General features: G+C 41.4%; 1 protein-coding gene across 1 annotated transcript; it reads right to left on the bottom strand.

Annotated features, from left to right (window-relative positions):
• Nucleotides 1-331: 331 nt before the first annotated feature.
• LOC132113453 (ankyrin repeat domain-containing protein 50-like) lies at nt 332-21,845 on the bottom strand. The gene is made up of 5 exons (XM_059521215.1): nt 21,654-21,845; nt 18,992-19,722; nt 16,222-16,439; nt 2,138-5,679; nt 332-1,821 (listed from the first exon to the last, which is right to left on the bottom strand). The coding sequence occupies exons 2-4, from the start codon at nt 19,450-19,452 to the stop codon at nt 2,141-2,143; spliced, it is 4,218 nt and encodes a 1,405-aa protein (XP_059377198.1). The 5' UTR covers nt 19,453-19,722; nt 21,654-21,845; the 3' UTR covers nt 332-1,821; nt 2,138-2,140.
• Nucleotides 21,846-22,851: the final 1,006 nt, after the last annotated feature.

The following is a 22,851-nucleotide window of genomic DNA, read 5'->3' as shown; positions in this document are numbered from 1 at the left end:
TGATCTACAGATGCAAATAGATTGAGTGAAATAAAATAAACACGAGTTTTTCTGATGTTTTCTTACTTACACTTATTCTTACTTATAGAAGCAAAATAGCCCAAAAACTCAAATGTGACGAGTGGATGACAAAACAATGGTTTTGCCCTATATAGCATCTTGCTTTAATCTAAAATAGATTTGATATTTGTCAAGACAACATGCATCAAATCTCAGTTACAGGAGGTTTCTACACTGCTCAGGTCCCTCCTTCAATGTAAGTTTGTGGGTTTTGTTTTGTCAAATCAGCAAGAGTATTGATCGACAGAGTAAATGAAGAAGAAACACTTAATTGTTTTGGCAGAAAAGCAGATATGTTTATTAAGCACTTTAACATGTCAGAAAATCCAGCTCATAATACAGGAAATTGAATTTCAAAATGTGAAATTTTTTTCATGTACACGGTCACCTATTTACAATCAATCTTCTCATGAAACGAACTCCAGGCTCAGAACCAAAACAGCTGAACAAAGGAGAAAAAACACAATAATAACTCGGCGAAACAGATGGCTTGAGATTTCTGAATACTGTCCAGAGTTTATCTTCATCTTAAAAGACTCATTCTCAGTCTTGTCCTAGGCTTCATAAAGTGTCTTTCTGTAATTCTTCAGAGGACAAGCTTTCTGATGCAGTTACACACAATATGGTCTTCCTGAGAGTCTCGTCTCATAGCAAACAGATGTCTGAAATCCACTCGACACCCGCCCCGTTCTCCCTCCCTCACAGAGACACGAGATCCGGCTTCACAAGACCGTGGGCTTTTTTGTGTTTTAACTTTGGCTTGAGGAGTATACATTTCAAACCCTGTCCTGAAATCCAAATATTACTGTGGTTTGCTGCTTGGAATGAGGAAACAGCACAATGACCTTTCGCTGACCTTATCATCAGACGTCACCTGACACTTTCTCACATTCTACCCTCATTGGATGCGGCTTGTTGCTTTTTCTTCAATCGCTGAGAACTCTGCATTTAGCACCAAACTCTAGTTAACGATACACCATCGGTAGATTAAATATGCAAATGTAAATAGAGGAAAACAAACAAACAAAGACAGGTCCCACAGGGACTAAATAATGAAGGATGGTAAAGCCAGAGTTACTCTTCTTTAAGGGCATCAATAATGCTACACTCATAATACAGAGTTAAAATGACGTTTGTGATTCAAAAAATATTATAATAGGCAACGTCAAAACACAGCACCATGATATTAGCAAATATAGCACACATGACAGCTGCTTTTCCTCCAAAATAAATATGTGCGAAGAGTAAACGAAGACTTTCGTTTTCGAAGGTTTCGTGATTTTATGAGTGCACCGAAGGACTAATGGAGACTGAGAGATTCAAAGATGTGAATACGTCGGAGAGTTTGCGATATCTGTCAAAGGAAACAACGTACTCCAGCGGCACATTGCTGTCAGTTTAAGACAAAACAAACGGACATATGTACTTTTTTTTTTTTTAAGTAAACTGATAAACAAACAAAGCATTAAAAGGCAAAAAAAAACAAAGGAAGAAAGTGCATCCACTGCCTATTAAATATTAATGCATTAAATTAAAAGCGTCTGTGTGCATCATGGTCACCACAAGAAGGCCGGAGCATCAACAGGCACAAGTATGAATCTGCATCACCACTTGGCAATAATCCCTCTTCAGTTGTTTCTCGTTCCTTTCTTCTTGAGATGTTCCACAGAGAAGTTTAGAAAATGGTTTCAGTTCTTTTACAGATGAAAGCGTTCACTTTGGCACAGTCTCTTTCTGAATGACGAATGAGGATTAAGACATCTGAAATGGCATCAAAACGTCTTGAGTCAGTTTTTTTTTATAAAGCTTTTGGCATTCTCATAAAATGTAGATGAGTGGTTCTTAAACTTTTCAGACCAAGTAGCACCTTTGACCGAATCAAGGAGCCTAAGCACCACCTAGCCGACAAGTTTCACTGAAAACCAACGTATTTAACAACGACCAGATTTTAACTAATATTACTGTTGTTTAGATAAATAACACTGCACTTAACAATCTAAGTTACAAATGTGCTTTCAGCGACAAAATCTCTCAACTTGAACTACTATGCAATAGTCTTTAAAAGTCATGTACTCACCAGTTATAATGGCGTCTCTTTTTTGCAGTTTAACCCAGAGTCTGATCCTTCAATTTGGAGCTGTAGGGCTTGTTTCAGGCTTAATTCAGTCTCTCCTATTGGATAACTGTCCAGAAAGTCCTGGTGGCCCCTGTTGGGAACCGTTCTGGGGACTGAAACTCTCCCAATAAATACCTGGTTTCCCTGTTGGTGGTATTTGGGGTTGGTCATAATGCCGTTCCTCTTCTTCTCTGCACAGCTCTGCGGCTGAATGTAGAACTGCTCCTGCGATTGGACAGAATCCAGAGCGCTGGATCTTCCCACCATGATCTTACATTGAGGATCTTTAACTGCAATGTTGGACACTGGCTTATTGAGCACAAGATTTTTATCAAATTGGGTAAGTTCGTACTCAAGAGCATGACTCTGTGAATAAGAGCCATTCTTGCTTTTCTTCTTCTCACCCGATGTTCCTTTGTTTGAGAAGTTTTGGCCATTCTTAGACGCTTTGGTGGACTTGAGGCCTGGCTTGACCTGACTCCAGTCATACTCGCTGGTTGAAGAGCCAGGCTGGGTGCCGATGGACCTGGTGGTGGAGGAGGGAGAAGCGATTGATTGACGACTGCGACTGCGAGGCAGTGAATGTTGCTGGATCTGTTCAATAAAAGAAAGGACATGGACGCTGTCGATGGGGACAGTCTGGGCAGTCGCAGTGGATGAGGTGGTCCTCAAGGAAGAGTTCTTTGAACTTTTGAGAGAGTTATTGGAGAGGGAGGACTTCTGCCGGTCCACGGTTGAGTCTGGAGACTCAGACGGTGAACTGAAAGCATGAACAGGTCCATTGGATTGTCCTCGCCCTGCTGAATGCACATCACCAGCTCCTGTGCTTCCAGAGCTGCTGGACTTTATAGTGAGTGACTGTACTTTTCCAGCAACCGAAGCAGGTGTTTGCTGCTCCATGGTGTGAACGGGAGACGGGTTGCAGCCATTGATACTCGTGGCACCATATTTCTCCAAGAGTTTGATTATGGGGGTGTGACCACCTTTGGCTGCGACTCTCATGGCAGTGCGTCCAAACTGATCAGCGTGGTTCGGATCTGCACCATGCTCTAGAAGAGTCTGAACCGCATCAATGTGCCCCTCTTGAGCGGCGATACCCAGAGCTGTAGCACCCTGGTTGCATGTGTGGTCTACAACGGTGCCATTGTCAATCAAGATTTTAACAATCTTTATGTGACCCTGCCAAGCTGCCGACTGGAGGGCAGAGCGTTTCTCATTATCACATGAGTTCACATCTGCATGGTAGTTGATCAGTAATCTGACCATCTCTACGTGGCCTTGCCAACACGACACATGTAAGGCTGTTCTCCCTTCCAAATCACTGGCTTCAACATTGGCTCCATTTTCGAGGAAGTACTCCGCCATGGCCAGCTGATTCTCAAGTGCCAAGATGTAAAGAGTTGGGCGACCATCTGCATCCTTGAAGTCAATATCTGCTCCATGGCTCAGCAACAACTCCACGATGTCTCTGTGTCCCTCTAGTGCTGCAACTCGGAGAGCGTTTCTCCCATCGTACCCTCTCTGGTCAATACATGACTTGTTCTCTAGTAAGATGTGCACACAGTCGTAATGACCCTCTTGAGCAGACAGAATCAAAGAGATACGTCCATCATTGTCAACCTCTGTGCAGCGGGCACCTTGTTCAATGAGAGCATCACAAACTTGTCTGTGTCCCTCAAAAGCGGCCATGTGCAACGGCGTCCAGCCTGCGTCATCTCTGTGGTTTTCATCAAGTCCTCTGTCCAGCAGAGTTCGGACAACCTCCACATTCCCCTGTGCGGAGGCAATGCTCAGCACAGTCCTGCCTTCACTGTCGATACTGTCCACTGCCGCACCCCAGAAAAGCAGAGTGTTGACAACAGAAGCATGTCCCATAGATGCTGCAGCAAGCAGCGGCGTTCTCCCATTGTTATCAGTGTGATCAACATCCGCTCCTCCTTCTAGAAGCAGATCAACCACATCCACATGGCCTTCGTAGGCAGCCACCAGAAGCGGGGTCATGCAGTCTTTGTCGCAGTGGTCCACCTCGGCTCCACGGTCGATTAGCAGGCTCACGACCGCACCGTGGCCTTTGCTGGCAGGCACACAAAGAGCAGCAACGGAGAGCGCCGTCCTGCCATCCACATCCTCATGATTGACCTCAGCTCCATGATCCAACAGATGCTCTACAATTTCTCTGTGACCCATGTACGCTGCAGCGATCAGTGCAGTTCGTCCTTCATTATCCGCCTTGTTGACTTCAGCTCCGTGCTGAAGGAGGTTGAGGACAATATCTTCATGACCTCCCCAAGCGGCAGCTCTCAGGGCAGTCCTACTGTCAGCATCTGCACAGTCCACTTTAGCACCTGCATACAGGAGCGCAGATACAACTTCCGAGTGGCCTCCCCAGGCTGCAGACCTAAGGGCAGTCCAGCCATCGTGGTCCGTGTGATTGATGTTAGCATCACACCCGATGAGACAGTTGACCACCTTGGTGTGGCCTTGTCTAGCTGCCAGAGTAAGTGCTGTCTGTCCATGGCTGTCCTCCAACTCCATGTTGGCTCTCCTGGAGATTAGAAGGTTCACGACATCCAGATTTCCGCTGTAGGCAGCATTGGCTAAAAGAGTTCTCCCGTTGGAGTCAGTTTGATTAACAGAAGCACCGTTATCTAGTAGAGTTCGAATTGAGTCCTCGCGTTCCAAGGCCTGTTGCAAAATGCATGAAGCGTGGTCATCTTCGTTGCTGACGTGAGCCCCAGCTTTGACTAGAAGTTGGAGTACCTCCTGTTCTTTTGGGATTGAAGTGGACAGGGAGTCTTTAGCAGGGGTGCCATTCCACACCATCCAAAGGGCGAGATTAAAGGGCTCGATCTGCAGGTTCGAGTTGATCAGGTGATAGGCAAACTCCTGCACCTCCAGAGGTTTAAGCTGCTTTGCTCTGCACGTGTAAATCATGGCCATCATTCGATGTCCTTCTGCTGCATTGCAAAGGTATTTTTGTGTGCAGTGTTTAACATCCAGGAGCCATTCAGCAAAGCTGTAGTGAAATAAGATCTTAGTACTGCCAAGTCCATCAATAAGCAACTTAGAAAGAATGTCCATCTTCTTCTGAAAATCCTCCATCGTCAAAGCCATGTTTTTAGTCCAGACTGCATGATAGAGCTCCCTGACAGTCAGCGGCCTGCAGGCAGCCAGAATCACATTAAGGATGGGCTGGACTTTGGCGAACTGCTTCCTGACAAACAGTCTCTGGCAGAGCCAAAGGTAGAGTCCATTCAGTGTCCCCGGGATGTCTCGGATCTCCCGCAGCATGATGAAGTTTTCAACCACTCCGTCAAGAACTCGCTCAAGGTAAAGGAAGCAGCCACTGCTCTTGATGTGAAGCTGGTTCAGCATCTCTGCTGTCTCCTTGGTAAGGTGTTGTCGCAGGGCCTCCTCCTGGTCTAGGCGGTGGAGGATGTATTGCTGCACATCTTTTACGATGTAGGCCTTCCGTAGGTCATCAAGGCTGATCTTACGGAATCCTACAAAAAGGACAGAGACAAAAGGTGATTAGTTTGGCCTGAAGTCCCTACAAAGGACTGCTAGTGTCACAGTGAGGTTTACACATTACATGTCTCTTTGAAAAAACAAAGAGACAAGAATAAAAAAAAAAGTCATTAAGCTGATTTTAACTTTGATCTGGTGATGTCAGCTACAATCTGAGAGGCATTTTCATAAAAGATTCAGTTTTACGTTAACAACGTAAGTTAGCTTTGGAAAGATGTGTGTTCAAAAACATAAAGTGAAAGTGACGTGACATTCAGCTAAGTATGGTGACCCATACTCAGAATTTGTGCTCTGCATTTATCCCATCCGAAATGCACACACACAGAGCAGTGAACACACACACACACACTGTGAGCACACACCCGGAGCAGTGGGCAGCCATTTATGCTGCGGCGCCCGGGGAGCAGTTGGGGGTTCGATGCCTTGCTCAAGGGCACCTAAGTCGTGGTATTGAAGGTGGAGAGAGAACTGTACATGCACTCCCCCCACCCACAATTCCTGCCGGCCCGGGACTCGAACTCACAACCTTTCGATTGGGAGTCCGACTCGCTAACCATTAGGCCACGACTTCCCGTAAATAGATAAACATTATATTTTCCCGTATAAGAGATAAACATTATATTTACCACGAGACAAAATTATAACAATTTACATTTTTAATCCTGTTTACAAAGAATTTCATCCCCTTTGTTCCTAGTATATTCTTATCAATAAATGTTTGCATCTACCATAGTTTGTGCGTGTAACCCTCAGTTGTAAAAATCTCAGAATGTGCTTTTTCTAAAGAACAACTCAAGACAGGATCATTTATGTTCATTCAGTTGTTGTTTTGCTTTGTGGAATATATCTGTTATGTAAAACAGCTTCATCCAGCCAAAACTAAATAAAAAGAAACTAAATGCATTTTTTTTTAAATTTTAGACATCTTGCAAATACCACAAGAGGAATGTAAACTTGTGCACTCAACAGCATCAGCAGCTTTGCAAACACACACACAAGGACTTTTATCTTCATACACAATATACAAAACTCAAGTCCAGCAGTAACAGATAAAGTCAGTTTTCCTGCAGAAAAGGTGAATGGAATTTGCTTTGTTTTCTCTAGAAAACAAAACAAGACGTGTAATGATTCCTGTGGCAAAACTAGGTCACATCTGCAACTACACAAAGTACGATGCGCATTTGAGAGTTTCACATAAGACTTTAAGACTAAGACTTTTGCAAAATAAAACAAGGCAGAACCAAGGTTTTTACAAACAAGCACTCATGCCAACAGATGTCAAGGCATTCTGCTTCAGATAAGTGCAAATTCTATCTTTGTTGATTTTTTTTTTCAGGATCGGCATGCATGTTTAACAGCGGCCCAAAGGACATTCAATGCACATATTTCATTTAAAGTTCCCATGGACTCAGACATGCTGAGGTCAAAGGAAAGTAAAAAACATGAACTCCTTTAAGGTCGTTCACATATGTCTCAATCTTTCTGAAGCCCCACTGGTGGGAGAGCAGCTAAACATTCCTCTTCCATGTAATTTAATTGGTCGCTCAATCATACAATCTACACAAGTCCATTTTCTATGGGAAAGAGGATAAAAATAGGCCTACTTCCTCTCAAGTAAATACAATACTCTTTTTCAAGCCAAACCCCAGAAAAGTGTTTCAGTCCTTCAGAAAGACAAACCAGCAACACAAAAACAGAATACAGATTACATCTTTCCTGGCCAGTCCCTTAGAGTTTAAGAAGTTCACAAAACCCCTTTGAATGAGATTATATAACGTCTATCTTTCTGAAAGGGCTCTGCAGTTATTTTCTTTGTCTTTGGTGCTTAAGGCCCGAGGCAGCCATCAACAGCTGAGGTTTCCCAAATAAAACCTGTGTGAAATCTAAACCGGGGCATGAATGACAACAGAGGCACACCTGTGGACAATCATCCCGCCTTCATGCCATCTTTCTTCTTCTTCTCCTTCATACCGTAGGCTTTTCATATCCAGTTATAGAGCGCGTAAGTGCCCGCCCACTTTTTCAGCAGCGGTGATTCTGAAAGCATTTTTGCCATAGGGTTTTTTAAAAAGTCTTTGTTAAAGCATTATAAACCATGAACCAAGCCAACCAGCTAAGATGCGAATCACAATTATCTTGAGAGCATTTACGTGACTTGAACACATTTGCAGAGCTTCACAGGAGTGGGTGGAGCTTCATGAGAATGGGCGGAGCTAATTATGTATTTTGGTGCAAGTGCTCGCTGCGACTCTAATTGGTGGAATTTTCTCTACAGCATCATGGGTAATGTAGTTTCACCACGAATTCTGCTAGAAAACATGAGTTTTTTTTTTTTACGTTGACTTGAACAGATGGGTTCAACAAAAGCATATAATTGATTAACAACCTCAGAGCTCACAACAGGTCTGTCTTTGAAGTTTTGATTTTTCCCTCTGGAGAAAATGAATTAAATTTTTACCTCTGAAACCCGACTGCTCTATTATTTAATATTTTGCTCCAGTTTACCACAATAACCTTTAAATGATGATGAACAGGTCAATAGTTGCAGCATGTACTGCAGTTTATAACCCATGTTCTCTCTTTGAGCCCCGTCCCGTCTAAAGACTTGTTTTTGTCATTAGTTAACTAACTGACCCAGACCTTCACCCTGCCTTTAAAAACTCACAACAGTCTCCAAGCCTTCAGTCTTTGTGACTCCAGATGAAGGAAATAGAAAGGCTGAAAGAGGAAGGGGCCTTGTTGGGGGACTAAAAGTGGGGCAAAGGAACAGATGACCCAAATATGTTATTTGGCCGGCGGGTCCAGCACGTAACTAACTCATCTGTTTAAGTGGGCTGAAGGCATGTTTGGTTTGGAAAGCTGCCACTGGTTAAAGAGTTCACCGGGTTTAGATTACAGATTACAAATTACTGTCTAGTAAACACTGGGGGCTTTCCAAACGTTCATCTTTTTAGTCTTCTAAAAAAAAACTGTAGCCAACCAAACCTCTTTCATTATGTTTTCCGAATCCTCCCAAACGCATGTAGTTTCAACCGGAGGCGGGAGGTCGAGGAAACCCTGACAGGAAGCCGTTGCCCTGTTTGACCTTGTTCTCCATGTTTCCAATAAAGAAAGTTTGGTTCTTTGCCAAATTATACTTTATCTTATTAATGCATTATATATATATATTCAATACAATAATACTATATTGCATCATATACAAAATAATTGACTGTTAAATATTGCAATTATATAAATTACAGGTCTTTAACACATAACATAATAATTTTGCATCATGGAATAATTTGGAGATGCGAGCGCAGGTCAGAAACTCTTCAACACCTGCTGATAAAGCCGTCGGATAACAACATAAACCCTGCTGTTATATTCAGGAGATGCTGCAGGCAGTTTGGGAGGAAACTGGATCTTCCACTATAAATGAATTCATCAATCATGCGACAGACAGGTGTGCTTACATAAGGAGTGGCCTTTGTGAACAACGCTCGGGAGTGTGGACTTCACATGCACCTTTCCCTCCGCTTGTGTTCCCACAGGAAACAGAGATTCCACAAATGAGATCATCTCAATCTCTCAACTGTCTGTAATGAGGTTCATCTTTTGTTTAAGTCTCTTAAGTGTCTCTACATCACGCGAGCCCCGTGTAGAGCTGCTTTCTATACAAATACATACATACCAGAACCATAAATTGTGTTTAAAGTGATGGTGTCCTTAATGTTAATTAAGCTTAATGATTCATCTATACATGTAATTTATTCACAGTGAATAATATACGTTATTTTACATTTAAGTATTCATATATTTATTTAAATTGTGGCCTTAGTGAAATGGTTATGGCACAAAACCATACTGCGATTTAATTTTTAATTCAAGTCAAATCAAAAATATTACTAAGCATGAATTGTCTTATAAACCCTGAGATAAGCTGATGTTTAAACTAAATGTAGCTGAGCTTACAGGACTAGTCGTCTAAGTCGTAGCTGAGCTTACAGGACTAGTCGTCGGACTAGTGGGAAGTCGTGGCCTAATGGTTAGAGAGTCGGACTCCCAATCGAAAGGTTGTGAGTTCGAGTCCCGGGCCGGCAGGAATTGAGGGTGGGGGAGTGCATGTACAGTTCTCTCTCCACCTTCAATACCACGACTTAGGTGCCCTTGAGCAAGGCATCGAACCCCCAACTGCTCCCCGGGCGCCGCAGCATAAATGGCTGCCCACTGCTCCTGTTGTGTGCTCACAGTGTGTGTGTGTGTTCACTGCTCTGTGTGTGTGCATTTCGGATGGGTTAAATGCAGAGCACAAATTCTGAGTATGGGTCACCATACTTGGCTGAATGTCACTTCACTTTTCACTTCACTAGTTCACCTTCTTGGTAAGATGATCGTTAGATTACTCAATGATCAAAGCAGTCATTAGTTACAGAGTTAAGAGGGTGTTTCTGAGATCATCTGCTGTTGATGTGGTCTTTCAAATCTTAAACCTAAACCCCAAACACGTGTGTCTTGATTATGTGATATTTTAACTGGTTCTGCACCACTGAAACATCGCTTGCCCTCAGCCGCCCGAGAACATGTCCGCTGCTCCACGTTTGTAATTACTCCATCAGCAAAGTTTCCTAAAATACACTTGAATCAGCAAACTTCCCAAACGCAGGCCTCCCAGAGCTCAAGTGTGTGTGTTCGGATCCAAATCCAGTGTTCAGATTACACACGAGTGTTGAGTCAGAGGACCGGGCCGCTCTCTCAGAGATAGAGAACTAAAATCATTATATACACACATCAGATCATGTTCAGACATGTTCTCTACTGCAGACTCAGATGAAAGACTACTGCTCTATTGTTGAGACAGATGCAATGATACTGTAGTATAATAGTGCAGTATATTTCACTTTAATTCTCATACATGCAGCTGCAGCTTAGTACTGACGCAAAATCAATTCTATTGAGTCAAAGTTAAATGACAGAAATGTGTCTGATTCTGTTCAAAACAAGTGAAACTTTACCGTCAGCCATAACCTTTATTAGCAATGACTCATTATTATTAAACAAATTAAATAATAAAAAAAGAAATTAAATTATTAAAAATAATATAATGCAAAAAAGTAAATCATGACCAGTTGTATACTTTTAACTTGGTCATGACAAAGTTGAAGAAATTAATATTTGATGAATAAATAAATATTACAGTCGTGGTCAAAAGTTTTGAGAATTACATAAATATTAGTTTTCAAAAGGTTTGCTGCTAAACTGCTTTTAGATCTTTGTTTCAGTTGTTTCTGTGATGTACTGAAATATAATTACAAGCACTTCATACGTTTCAAAGGCTTTTATCGACAATTACATGACATTTATGCAAAGAGTCAGTATTTGCAGTGTTGGCCCTTCTTTTTCAGGACCTCTGCAATTGGACTGGGCATGCTCTCAATCAACTTCTGGGCCAAATCCTGACTGATAGCAACCCATTCTTTCATAATCACTTCTTGGAGTTTGTCAGAATTAGTGGGTTTTTGTTTGTCCACCCGCCTCTTGAGGATTGACCACAAGTTCTCAATGGGATTAAGATCTGGGGAGTTTCCAGGCCATGGACCCAAAATTTCAACATTCTGGTCCCCGAGCCACTTAGTTATCACTTTTGCCTTATGGCACGGTGCTCCATCGTGCTGGAAAATGCATTGTTCTTCACCAAACTGTTGTTGGATTGTTAGACGAAGTTGCTGTTGGAGGGTGTTTTGGTACTATTCTTTATTCATGGCTGTGTTTTTGGGCAGAATTGTGAGTGAGCCCACTCCCTTGGATGAGAAGCAACCCCACACATGAATGGTGTCAGGATGCTTTACTGTTGGCATGACACAGGACTGATGGTAGCGCTCACCTTTTCTTCTCCAGACAAGCCTTTTTCCAGATGCCCCAAACAATCGGAAAGGGGCTTCATCGGAGAATAGGACTTTGCCCCAGTCCTCATCAGTCCATTCACTATACTTTCTGCAGAAGACCAATCTGTCCCTGATTTTTTTTTTGGAGAGAAGTGGCTTCTTTGCTGCCCTTCTTGACACCAGGCCATCTTCCAGAAGTATTGTCCTCACTGTGCGTGCAGATGCGCTCACACCTGCCTGCTGCCATTCCTGAGCAAGCTCTGCACTGGTGGCACTCCGATCCCGCAGCTGAGTCCTCTTTAGGAGACCATCCTGGCGCTTGCTGGACTTTCTTGGACGCCCTGAAGCCTTCTTTACAAGAATTGAACCTCTTTCCTTGAAGTTCTTGATGATCCTATAAATTGTTGATTTAGGTGCAATCTTAGTAGCCACAATATCCTTGCCTGTGAAGCCATTTTTATGCAACGCAATGATGGCTGCGCGCGTTTCTTTGCAGGTCACCATGGTTAACAATGGAAGAACAATGATTTCAAGCATCACCCTCCTTTTAACATGTCAAGTCTGCCATTCTAACCCAATCAGCCTGACATAATGATCTCCAGCCTTGTGCTCGTCAACATTCTCACCTGAGTTAACAAGATGATTACTGAAATGATCTCAGCAGGTCCTTTAATGACAGCAATGAAATGCAGTGGAAAGGTTTTTTTGGGATTAAGTTAATTTTCATGGCAAAGAAGGACTATGCAATTCATCTGATCACTCTTCATAACATTCTGGAGTATATGCAAATTGCTATTATAAAAACTTAAGCAGCAACTTTTCCAATTTCCAATATTTATGTAATTCTCAAAACGTTTGGCCAAGACTGTACAATTTTATATATAAATTTATTTTTATTTTAAATAAATATTTAATGTATTTATACATCATCTTTATTATTATTATTATTATGTTGGCTTGGCAACAAGCCAACATACTGTTATGCTATTTAAACTTCTTATTTTTATTTTTATTATTATTTTTCTGAGACTAAAAATTCAAAACGTATCTCCTCCTAGTTTCTACTACTACCACCTTAAATTCTATTTTTTTTGTTTAAAGTAATAAACTAATAATATTCCTTTTATTATTAGTTTATATATTTGTTTTTATTTAGTACTTTTTATATTTACATTTATGTATCTGGCAGCCAACTTTATTCAATTTTAATCCAGGAATATGACTTCTTATCCCAAGTTCAACACATAATGAATAAAAACAAACTCACAGTAATTATAAAGATGGTGGCGAGCAACACAAACAAAGCATGAGATGTAGAAGCAGAAAGACCTAGTCCAACAATCTTTGTTACCCAAAAAATCAATTCGGACAGTGTAGGTTAGTCAATCTGATACAAAAATATTTTTTTTAAAGTGTTAAAAAGCCTGAGCCAATCAGAACAGAGGATCGTCATCCGTCCGATGACAGCTCAAGGACCAGGATGTTTACAGGAAACATCCTGCTCTCTCTGACTACACGAAGCATGCATTTCTTCAGGTTCTGCCATTAGAACAAGCAGCACTTCAATCGTTTAGCATGACGTCTCTCTTCTTGAGGTTACATGTGTGCAGTGAGAGAGAGAGAGAGACAGAGAGAGTGTGAGAGAGAGAGAGTGTGAGAGAGAGAGAGAGGGGGAGAAAGACAGAGAGAGTGAGTGAGAGAGAGTGTGAGAGAGAGAAAGAGATTCCAAGGGAAGGAAACTTGATGATTTTGGAGACACTCAGGGGGCAGATATACACTTCACCTGTGAATAAGGGCCCTGTGTGTGTGTGTGTGTTTTCTTTTTGATCTGTGGTGATTCCCAGCAGTGCATGTGGAAAATCAACCATTTTTATACGAGTGATTCAAAAGCATATTTCAAGCAGGGTTTCCATCCAAAGCTGCGAATTTAACTTATGCACAAAACTGGAATACTGTATGAAACGTGCGAATACACACTGTTTCCATCCAGTGAGTCAAAGAGACCAAAATCATCACTTCCTGATAAACCTGCACCAAATTTTACTAAGAAAAGCAGGAGAAGCCACCGAATATAATCATTTTCATATATAATCCATTGAGGAACTCATTTGCAAAAGGTGTTTCCTTTTCCCATTATTGGCATTAGCCCTGTCTCACACAAGTCAAAAACCACCTGAACCACATGATCTTCAGAAATCAGAATAAAATACTGATTTACTGCTCAAGAAACATTTCTGATTATTATCAATGTTGAAAACGTTGTGCTGCTCAAGTATCGAAATTCACATTAAGAATAATTCATTTCCTCTTAAATTAGATGTTGGTATAGTGTCAAGCTCACTTCAAACTCATTTAAACCAGTAGCAGTGTGGCACATGTTTCCCACAGATTAGCCTTTGACCCTGGGGCCCTGTCACCATGGGAACAGCACAGAGGTCACCGAGACCTGACCCTCACACCCAAACACTGCTAACGGTCAAACGTGTTAATGAATAAGTGTGTGCATGTCACACAGCCGGGTAATTCTGACCTCTGACCCGTCTCCAGCATTGTCTCGGTCTGACTCTGAATAACGTGATGAAGATCACAAACAGTCTTTTATATCTTCAGCTCAACACAACAGAACGCTTTCAGAAACACTCAAATGTCACTTCATGTCTCTAAACATCTCTGTCTGAAGTTAAAACAGCTGTTTTCAATGTGAATATCTGTTCAAATTTAACATACGCAAGCTGTATTTTCAGCATCGTTCCTCCAGTCTACTACATTTGTGAGTAAAACCGAACACTCGGTGTGAAATCATGATTCTGTCTGTTAGGATCATCACTCTATTTGATCTGCTCTTCCAGGAGCCTTATATTAGCAGACAATAAGAGCAGAAACGTGTTATTCAGAAAGCAAACCGTTGAGCAGGTGTTTGTAATCTGGGGTTTAATGCAGGACACGAACCACTTCGGGATTTTGTTTGAACTTCTGGTCAGTGAGCTGAGGTCAGTGTTTACTGGTCATGTGTGTTTACTGTGAGCCACCACACACACACACACACACACACACACACACACACACACACACAGAGTGTATTTTTACTACAGTCTGACCTGGATTCTGAAAGCCTGCAGCCGGTTTCTGTGCTGAGACCATTCACTCACCCACACACACACACACACACACACACACACACACACTCACTCACTCACTCACACACACGCACTCACACACACACACACGCACACACGCACACACGCACGCACGCACGCGCACACACACACACATCGGTTCACAAACTAAAAAAAACATCACATAATTTCTTCATTTCACAGTCCAGCTGTGATGTCATCAGAAACACAACACAAACAAACACTAAATGCCTGCACAACTGAACATCGTGACATTAATATCAGCTTGTGGTTTGCAATGTGTGTAAAATGATGAACACATGGCAGATGAAATAGAGAGAGAAGCATTGGCTTATATTTTCTGTGATTTATGGAAACATACTGTGACTTTTGAAACTCAAATCCACAATGAAGGAAACAGCATTTACTGAAAATACTGTAAGCTGCAAAAACATCTCGTCCAAAAATACATTGGAGTTAGAAACGTCTCAATGCTGGGTTTGTTTAGCTTTTGTCTTCTCCATTGCTGAGACACAGATACAATGCTACATTTCTCCAAATCTGATGAAGAAACAAACTCATCTAAATCTTGGATTGGCCTGATGCTGAGCATATTTTCATTTTTGGGTGACCTATCGCTTTAAATGACATATTTCAGTGGTGCAAGTAAATCACAGAGAGAAAATGATTGAGTCTTGTTTGTTGGCAGATCTTGTTAGGGGGGGAAAAACAGCAAACAAGAAAACAAAAAATAACTCATATATTGCAAATAAGATCAAAATGTCACAACCTGCACGTTTCCACTTTAATAACTTCATATTCTGGAATGCTTTATAAACAAAGCACAAACAACAAGCCAAAAGATACTTATAATAAGAGCCAATGTAAACTAAATACAGATTGATCTGGTGCAAGAAATCTTGAGAAAGTGTTTGTTTGCTTTTGTGTTATCTTCATTGAAAAACTAGAAATACAAGTTAAAATATAAAAACCTATTACTAAAAACTTATAAGATGTTTCATATTTATTTCAAATAAAAACAAAAAGAATTTTAAAAAGTGAAGGGTTTGTAGAAATGTCAGAGTAGGAGAATCACACACCAGGTTTAACGAACTCTGTCAGTGATGTGTTTTCTTTCAGACTGAATCTATATGGCCAAATCAAACCACAGCGTTGATCTGTCCTCACATAACACACTCACTGTCTCTCTGCTCATTAGAAATATTCACACATCTGCTGCTGATTTCCTGCTGGAGGCCTGAGAAGCTCATCCAGTCTGATCTCCACTGACTCACACAACAACGCCTTTACTTTCTAGCACTCGGAGACATTAAGAAACACACTGCAATATTGCATTAGCCCAAAAAAGGAAACCAGTTATGTAACATAATTCATTTTTATGCAAAGTAACACAATAACAGACTCCCTGAAGGTCTGTAATTCAGTTCAGATGCTGATTTGATCTGATGAGAGATGTAAGTACATGTAATAATCTGATTATTAAACACTCAAGGTGGGTTGAGGTAGAGGTGGTCACCTGTGAAGAGTTTGGTGATGTGTTTGTTCTGCCGGCGTGCTGAGAGGACGAGGAGAAGCCACGGCGGGAAGAGCTCGTGATGAGCGGCCAGCAGCTCGCCGATGTTTGCTGACCTCTGATCTCTGTCTCCGGTCAAACATCCCTCGTCCACTGAGTCCACCAACACAAACAGAGCCTGAGACGGAGCCTTACAGCCCAGCAGCGGCAGCAGCACACACCTGAGACACACACACACACACACGTGCGCGCACACGCACACACACACATTCTCTGTCACATTCAAATAACACTTAAAAATTAAAAATAAAAATCACGAAAGAGAAATCCTTCAGCGAGTCATTTGTTAGCAATTCAGAAATTGGATTTATTTTTTCCCAAAATTCTATTATTATTATTTCTCCAAATTTTGTATTTTCAGTTTTCCTTTTTCTTGATTCCGTTGTAATGGTTGAATTGTTTTGAATTATTTTGTTTAAATATTTTAGCAAACAAAGTGCTGCACTGTTTCAATTTGACGAGTGGATGAAAAATTTTGTTATTCCTTAAATAAAAATCTATATTATAAACTTTTAAATAATATTAACAATAATAATCAAATGAATAGTTATTTCTATTCCTTCAAGAAGTGAATTCTTCCGTGCAATACTGATAGGCTATATTTCTGTCACAACTTAATCAAAGTTAAACAGTATTTTGAGCAGTTGCAGTGAAGAACCTTCTAGTGTGTGTGTGTGTGTGTGTGTGTGTGTGTGTAAACAATGACAGTTTTCTCAAATGAAAAGATGTCCTCCTCATGCATCACGTGTGCTTCAGTGTAGTTTACATGTTAACACAGCAGTGTCTAAGAGCTTTACTATTCAGACACTAGTTTAGATTGGGATTCCAAAAACTGCTCCAATTCCGAGATATTCTGGTTTATAAATAGCATTTTCATGATTCTCTCTCATCAGCTCTGAGTCCGTTTAGTCATGTGTTTGTCCAATCATTTCCTGTTTGTTTCATAAATCACACACAGTTTAATGGACTCGATCATCCCTGCTGACATCTGACTGAGGTTTTGACCGTTTTTAATCTGATATTTGTACAGTAAAATCACGACTAATGTGCACATGTGTGTCTGATCACTCATATCACAGCTCCATTACTGAAATACTGTATATCTGAGTGATCACAGTTCACAGAGTCTCATTCAGCCCACGTCACACACACAGTGTGTTTGTGCATGTGTGTGGACGCATGGCCTGAAATCTCCCAGCATGCACTGGTGCAGAGAAACTCAGCAGATTGTCAGGTGGCAGTCAATCAGAACAACAGAGACATGAATGATTAAACTGCAGCAGAGACACACATCGCTGAATAGTAATCAGGTTTGTCACTTCACATCGCTCTGAACTGGACAAAACCTACAGGTTTCATAATCCTTAATATCACAATAACAAAGCAATATACACTATATAACAAATCTTAAATCTCAAATCAGCATCAACTCAAAGAGAGCAAGAGCGAGAGAGAGAGTCTGAACCACTGACTACAATCTGCTGAATCATCTCTCAGAGAAGCAGGGCAGAGACGGACTGAGCTCCTCTCTGTTCATCCTTCATTAGTTACACGACCAGCCCCTAATAAACCCTGTCTGTCCTGGAGCAAGTGAACAGATCCTGCTTTAGATCAGTGTTTGGTGCAGGCAGACACAGCGGTCACATACTATTACTATTCTGTTCTTGACACGTTGTGATGTTTGTTCCTGTAATGAGTGATCAGTGGTGAAAGCACTTCACCTGTCTGCTGACCGCAGTAACACACAGCCCTGATCGATGGGCTTCAGTTTACCATCATTAACACAACAACACCACATCCTTATCCTCATCTGAGGTCTGGAAGATCAGCCTTCAGACAAAACCCTGTGAATCAACACGACAACCAAACCTGAACTTAAAACAATCCTTTCCATTCATCAAGGATGTGTTAAACTGATCAGAAGTGACAGTAAAGACATTTATAATGTTACAAAAGATTTATATTTCAAATAAACACTGTTCTTTTTTCTTCAACAGCCTTTTCATTTAAGAAAAAAAAATACACAGAGAAACTCAAGTCTTCACTACTAATGCCAAAATCAAACGTCTGGTTTAACTTTAAGAAATTATGACAGAAATATATTACTATTTATAATTTTAAAATATAGATTTAAGTCATAACAGCACAAGTGAATCCTGTAAATATTTTAACTAATAAATACCAACATACTTTCACCCAATGATTAATCACAGTTTGCACACAAGTTTCTGAAATGTTATGTTTATATATGCAAATGAGACATTATCTTATTAAATACGCACTATTTTGCATAAATTTCCATAACAGAGATGTCAACATTGGATAAAACCGGGTTCAAAGATCTGATTTTGCTGACATATTAGAAAAGGATTTTACTCGTTTTACCTCTCAGTAAATCAGAAAATACTGTCAATGGTCAGAAAAGAAAAATATTCAGGGGAATAAATGTTACATAAATTCATTTGATAATGTATCCAATAATTTTTCACAATTCCTTTATGTCAAATGGAACTGAAATCATGAAACTTAAAATTGAACAATCTATTAAAAGTTTTTTATTTTATTGTTTGTATCACAGCGCTCTACTTCTGGAATAACCAGAGGTTCAGTGTCTGGATCAGAGACATGATGAAGGTACAGAAGTTCATTAATTAACCACTACACCACGTCACCTGAAGCTGTGAGTGAAAGATGCCGAACGAATGCTGCTCACCTCTTGAACGTCTCAGCAGGGTTTCTCTCGATCTCTCCCGGCTGTAGGGCGCTCTGGACCGCCGGCTCTCTCACTCTCTCCTCGTATTCCGGCACGAGTCCTGACCGGAGTATCTGAGACACCAGTCCACGGATGAAGCCGCTCACACACAGTGTGTCCGAGTCCTCGGCCCGGCAGAAGTGGAAGCCCAAACAGTGCTGATGCAGGCCTCGCTGGACGCCGTGAACCGAGCTGGGCCACAGTAACTCCGTACACAGAGCAGTCTTCCCGCTTCCGGGACCGCCGACCAGCAGGACCCCCCACGAGCCGCCCTTCCCCGCCCCGCTGACAGGGTTGAGTGTCTCTGAGGTCCCCGGGGCGCTGAGGTTGCTGGTCTTCTCCTGAAGGCAGTGCTGGATCTTGTGGAAGACCCACTCGCGGCAGTAGAAGCGTTTGCCCTGCAGCAGGCTGGTTTGGGCCATGATCTGTGTCCTGCGGGTCGAGAGGCGTTCAGATGTTACCGGGCATGCTCAAACCCTGAGAGGGCATCTGTGTAGACACCCGTTCATCATCACCATGAGTCTGAGTGACCCTTCCTCCCTTTGATGAACACAGAGGACCAGTGGACTGCAGAACTGGACTCTGAAGGTGATGGGGTTTAATCCTCAGAGCCTACACAGCGAGGTCTCCGTCAAATCCATCCGTGTCTGTGAGATCACAGTGTTTGTCATTATGCAGACTGATGAAACACCCTGAAACAAACACCACAGTCGACATTAAAGCCAGCATGTAATCACAATTCACTCTGTTTACTTCTAAGATTTTATAGTGAACAATCAGCTCAAACTTTGCGATAGCAACACAGTAGTCATGGGTTCGATTCCCAGGGAATGCATGAACTGATCAAACATACACTGATTCCAAAGTAAGTCGGTTTGGATAAAGCATCAGCAAAATGCACAAATGTAAATAAACAATAAAAAACAAAGATAACATTCTCTACCTCTGAAATTTCAATCCATTCTAATTTATCACTCACATTCATATGGATTCATTCTTCATCAACCAATAGTTTCCTCATCAAGACAATCAATGCACATGTATCCAGCAAAACAGATTGTAAACAGAGAGTCATGCTGACTTTAGACCCATTTTAGAGCATCACAGGTTCCTTCGGAAGAGCTGCCTACCTAGACAGCATCTCTGGCACGACATAAACAAGCATTGTGGCTGACATTCAAAAGAGCAACGAACCACTGAAACACATGCAAATACTGAGCCAACTGTGAGCAGACACAAACTGAAGAAGAGCAGCAGAATCAAGCACAGCTCGTGAGTCAGCAACCTTTCAGGGAATATTAAAGTGGTGATACAGAGGGCAAGGTTTGATGTTACTGGGGCACTTTCACCTTGAGTATGGCCAACAAATCTTAAGTATGTTGATGGAAATGTGTTGACGTTCTCAATGGGGAAAAGTGCCCAAGAAACGTCACCCCACAACACTGCTCAAAAAGATGCCTCTTGTATCACCTTTAGAATATAAGCTACATCTGATGACCTAAGAATTACCAATGATTTATACTTTTATACCCCAAAATTATTAGTGATTAACAATGATACTTTGATGCTTCCAAAAATTGGTGATTGATAAAAGATCTTACAAAACCCCAAATATTTTGTTGATTTTCAAATCAAGCCCCCAAATTATTGGCAATTAACAATGATACTTTAATGGCCCACAAATACTTGTGATTCTCAATGGATCTTATTATGCCCCCAAATTGTTGTTGATTCACAAATTATGTCCAAAAAATAATAATATTGGGGGTTTAACAATGATACTTTGATGCCCCCCAAATACTTGTGATTCTCAATGGATCTTATGATGCCTCAAAAAAGTTAAAGATTCAAAATAGCCCAAAAAGGCCGACTAGGGTTTGTTTGACACACAGCCAGATCTTGCTAACGCAAAAATGATAATTCATGGCTGTCGACAAATAATAAACCCAACAAAGCCTGATCACCACAGCTACTACAGTAAAATAATAATATGAGATCTCTCTAAAACAGTGTTTGAGTGTTAGTTTTATAATCTGTCAGTTTTATTTACTTTCTGAGAACAGTAACGTTATGCGCTAGCGGAGTTTGTTGTGAGAATAACGTCCTGTAGTCGCTGTTGTTATACTCGGAAACTTTGGTCATCAGAGTTAAATTACTGTGAGGGCCGAGTGAATCTCAGCTCTGCGAGGCTTCAAACGGATCTTTAAACACCCATCGATCCAAAGCAGTTCAAACACCCACCAGAACACGACAAAAACAACCCACGGGTCACTCACACCAAACCCGAGCTCCGCCCGTCCCGGGTGACAAAGACTCTGAGCACCTACACACACACACGCCACGCGCGCTCCCGGGATCCGTTCAGGAGACATTTAAAAACCTTTATTTGAATCGTGACGGTTATTTTAACGGTTATTCTGTCTGCAACAGCCCGTTCAGTCTGAGCGAGAGCTACGCGACGCGTCAACACCAAAACGCTCCTGCTGTCGGCGCCGCAAGCGTTGCGTTGATCATAATGGGAGCGTTCTAGTTTGTCGCGTCGCGTCACTCGCGTTCAGCGTAGACGCGGTGACTCTGAGAGGAACTTCAGCGGAACGCGGTAAATATCTAATGAATGCCTCACCTCGAGTGCGCCCGTCCTCTCAGATATCACATCTCATCCACGGAGAAACACTCTCGTGACGGTTTTCTGTCGTTAATTCCCAATCCCGAATCTTCCGTTCACATTTTCCACTCGGGCTGGGTGTCGGTTTGTTCTGTGGAGCTCCTCCCGCAGACCGACGCTCGCCGAAGCTGAGACTCCGCCCATCGAGCATGACGCATGAGCAGAGGATGACGGGAGATGTAGTTCTGTCACACACACGCACGCTGACGTTGTAGTTGTCAAACAATACAAACCTAAATAATTGTTATATACAAATTAAATAAAGAAAAAGAACATTGTAAAAGTACATAAACATACATAAAATTTAAATAATTTTTTAAACATTTAAATAAAATAAAAATAATTTGCGCCACAAACCAGAAAGACAAAAAGCACTTTTGACTGCATGGTTACTGTCATTTGTGATGTTTCTGCATTATGTGAAACCTAACCCTGAAACCCAGCCAGCCAAACCAAAGAAGAGAATTGAGATAATTGCAGTAATTTTCTCTCTTTGTGTTGGTGGCAGAATATCTGTGTCCTTTGTGGATCAGAACGGCCTCAGCACTCAGGCTTTGGTGAAGATATTCTGCTTTACCATCATCAAATGCAGAAAAGGTCATTATTAGTCAACACACACACACAAAAAATGTATATATCATAGAGTATTTTCATGATTTTTGAAGATCATGTGACACTGGAGCCTGGAGTAATGATGCTGAAAATACAGCTCACAGCGCAGAAATAAATTACAGTTTAAAATTATATTAAAATAGAAACCCATTATTTTAAATGTTAATAATATTTTACAATATTACAGTTTTTTTCTGTATCTCTAATCAAATAAATGCAGCCTTGGTGAGCAGAAGTCTGTGTGTTTGTTGTTGTGATCCTTTAGATGGCTTGTGTTTCTCATTAACGCTTGTGTTTAAATCACAGTGACCATTTCCGAAAAAAAAAGCACATCAGATGCCTGTGACAAACAAAAAGCCTTAGTGTGATGTGGATGAGAGCATGATAATAACGATCACATGTAAATGAAGGACAATTACCAATCAGGTAAAGCAGAAGATTAAGAGAAGAATAATTACAGTCAATCAGAGGCTGAAGACTCGTGTGAACTACACACAATCTCTCTCTGTCTATCTGTTTGGTGTCCAGTGATGGGTTTGTGTCA

Source organism: Carassius carassius, chromosome 33 (genome assembly GCF_963082965.1).
Source record: "Carassius carassius chromosome 33, fCarCar2.1, whole genome shotgun sequence".
In the NCBI taxonomy this organism is placed as follows: Eukaryota; Metazoa; Chordata; class Actinopteri; order Cypriniformes; family Cyprinidae; genus Carassius; species Carassius carassius.
This window is presented reverse-complemented; position numbering and strand designations above follow the sequence as displayed.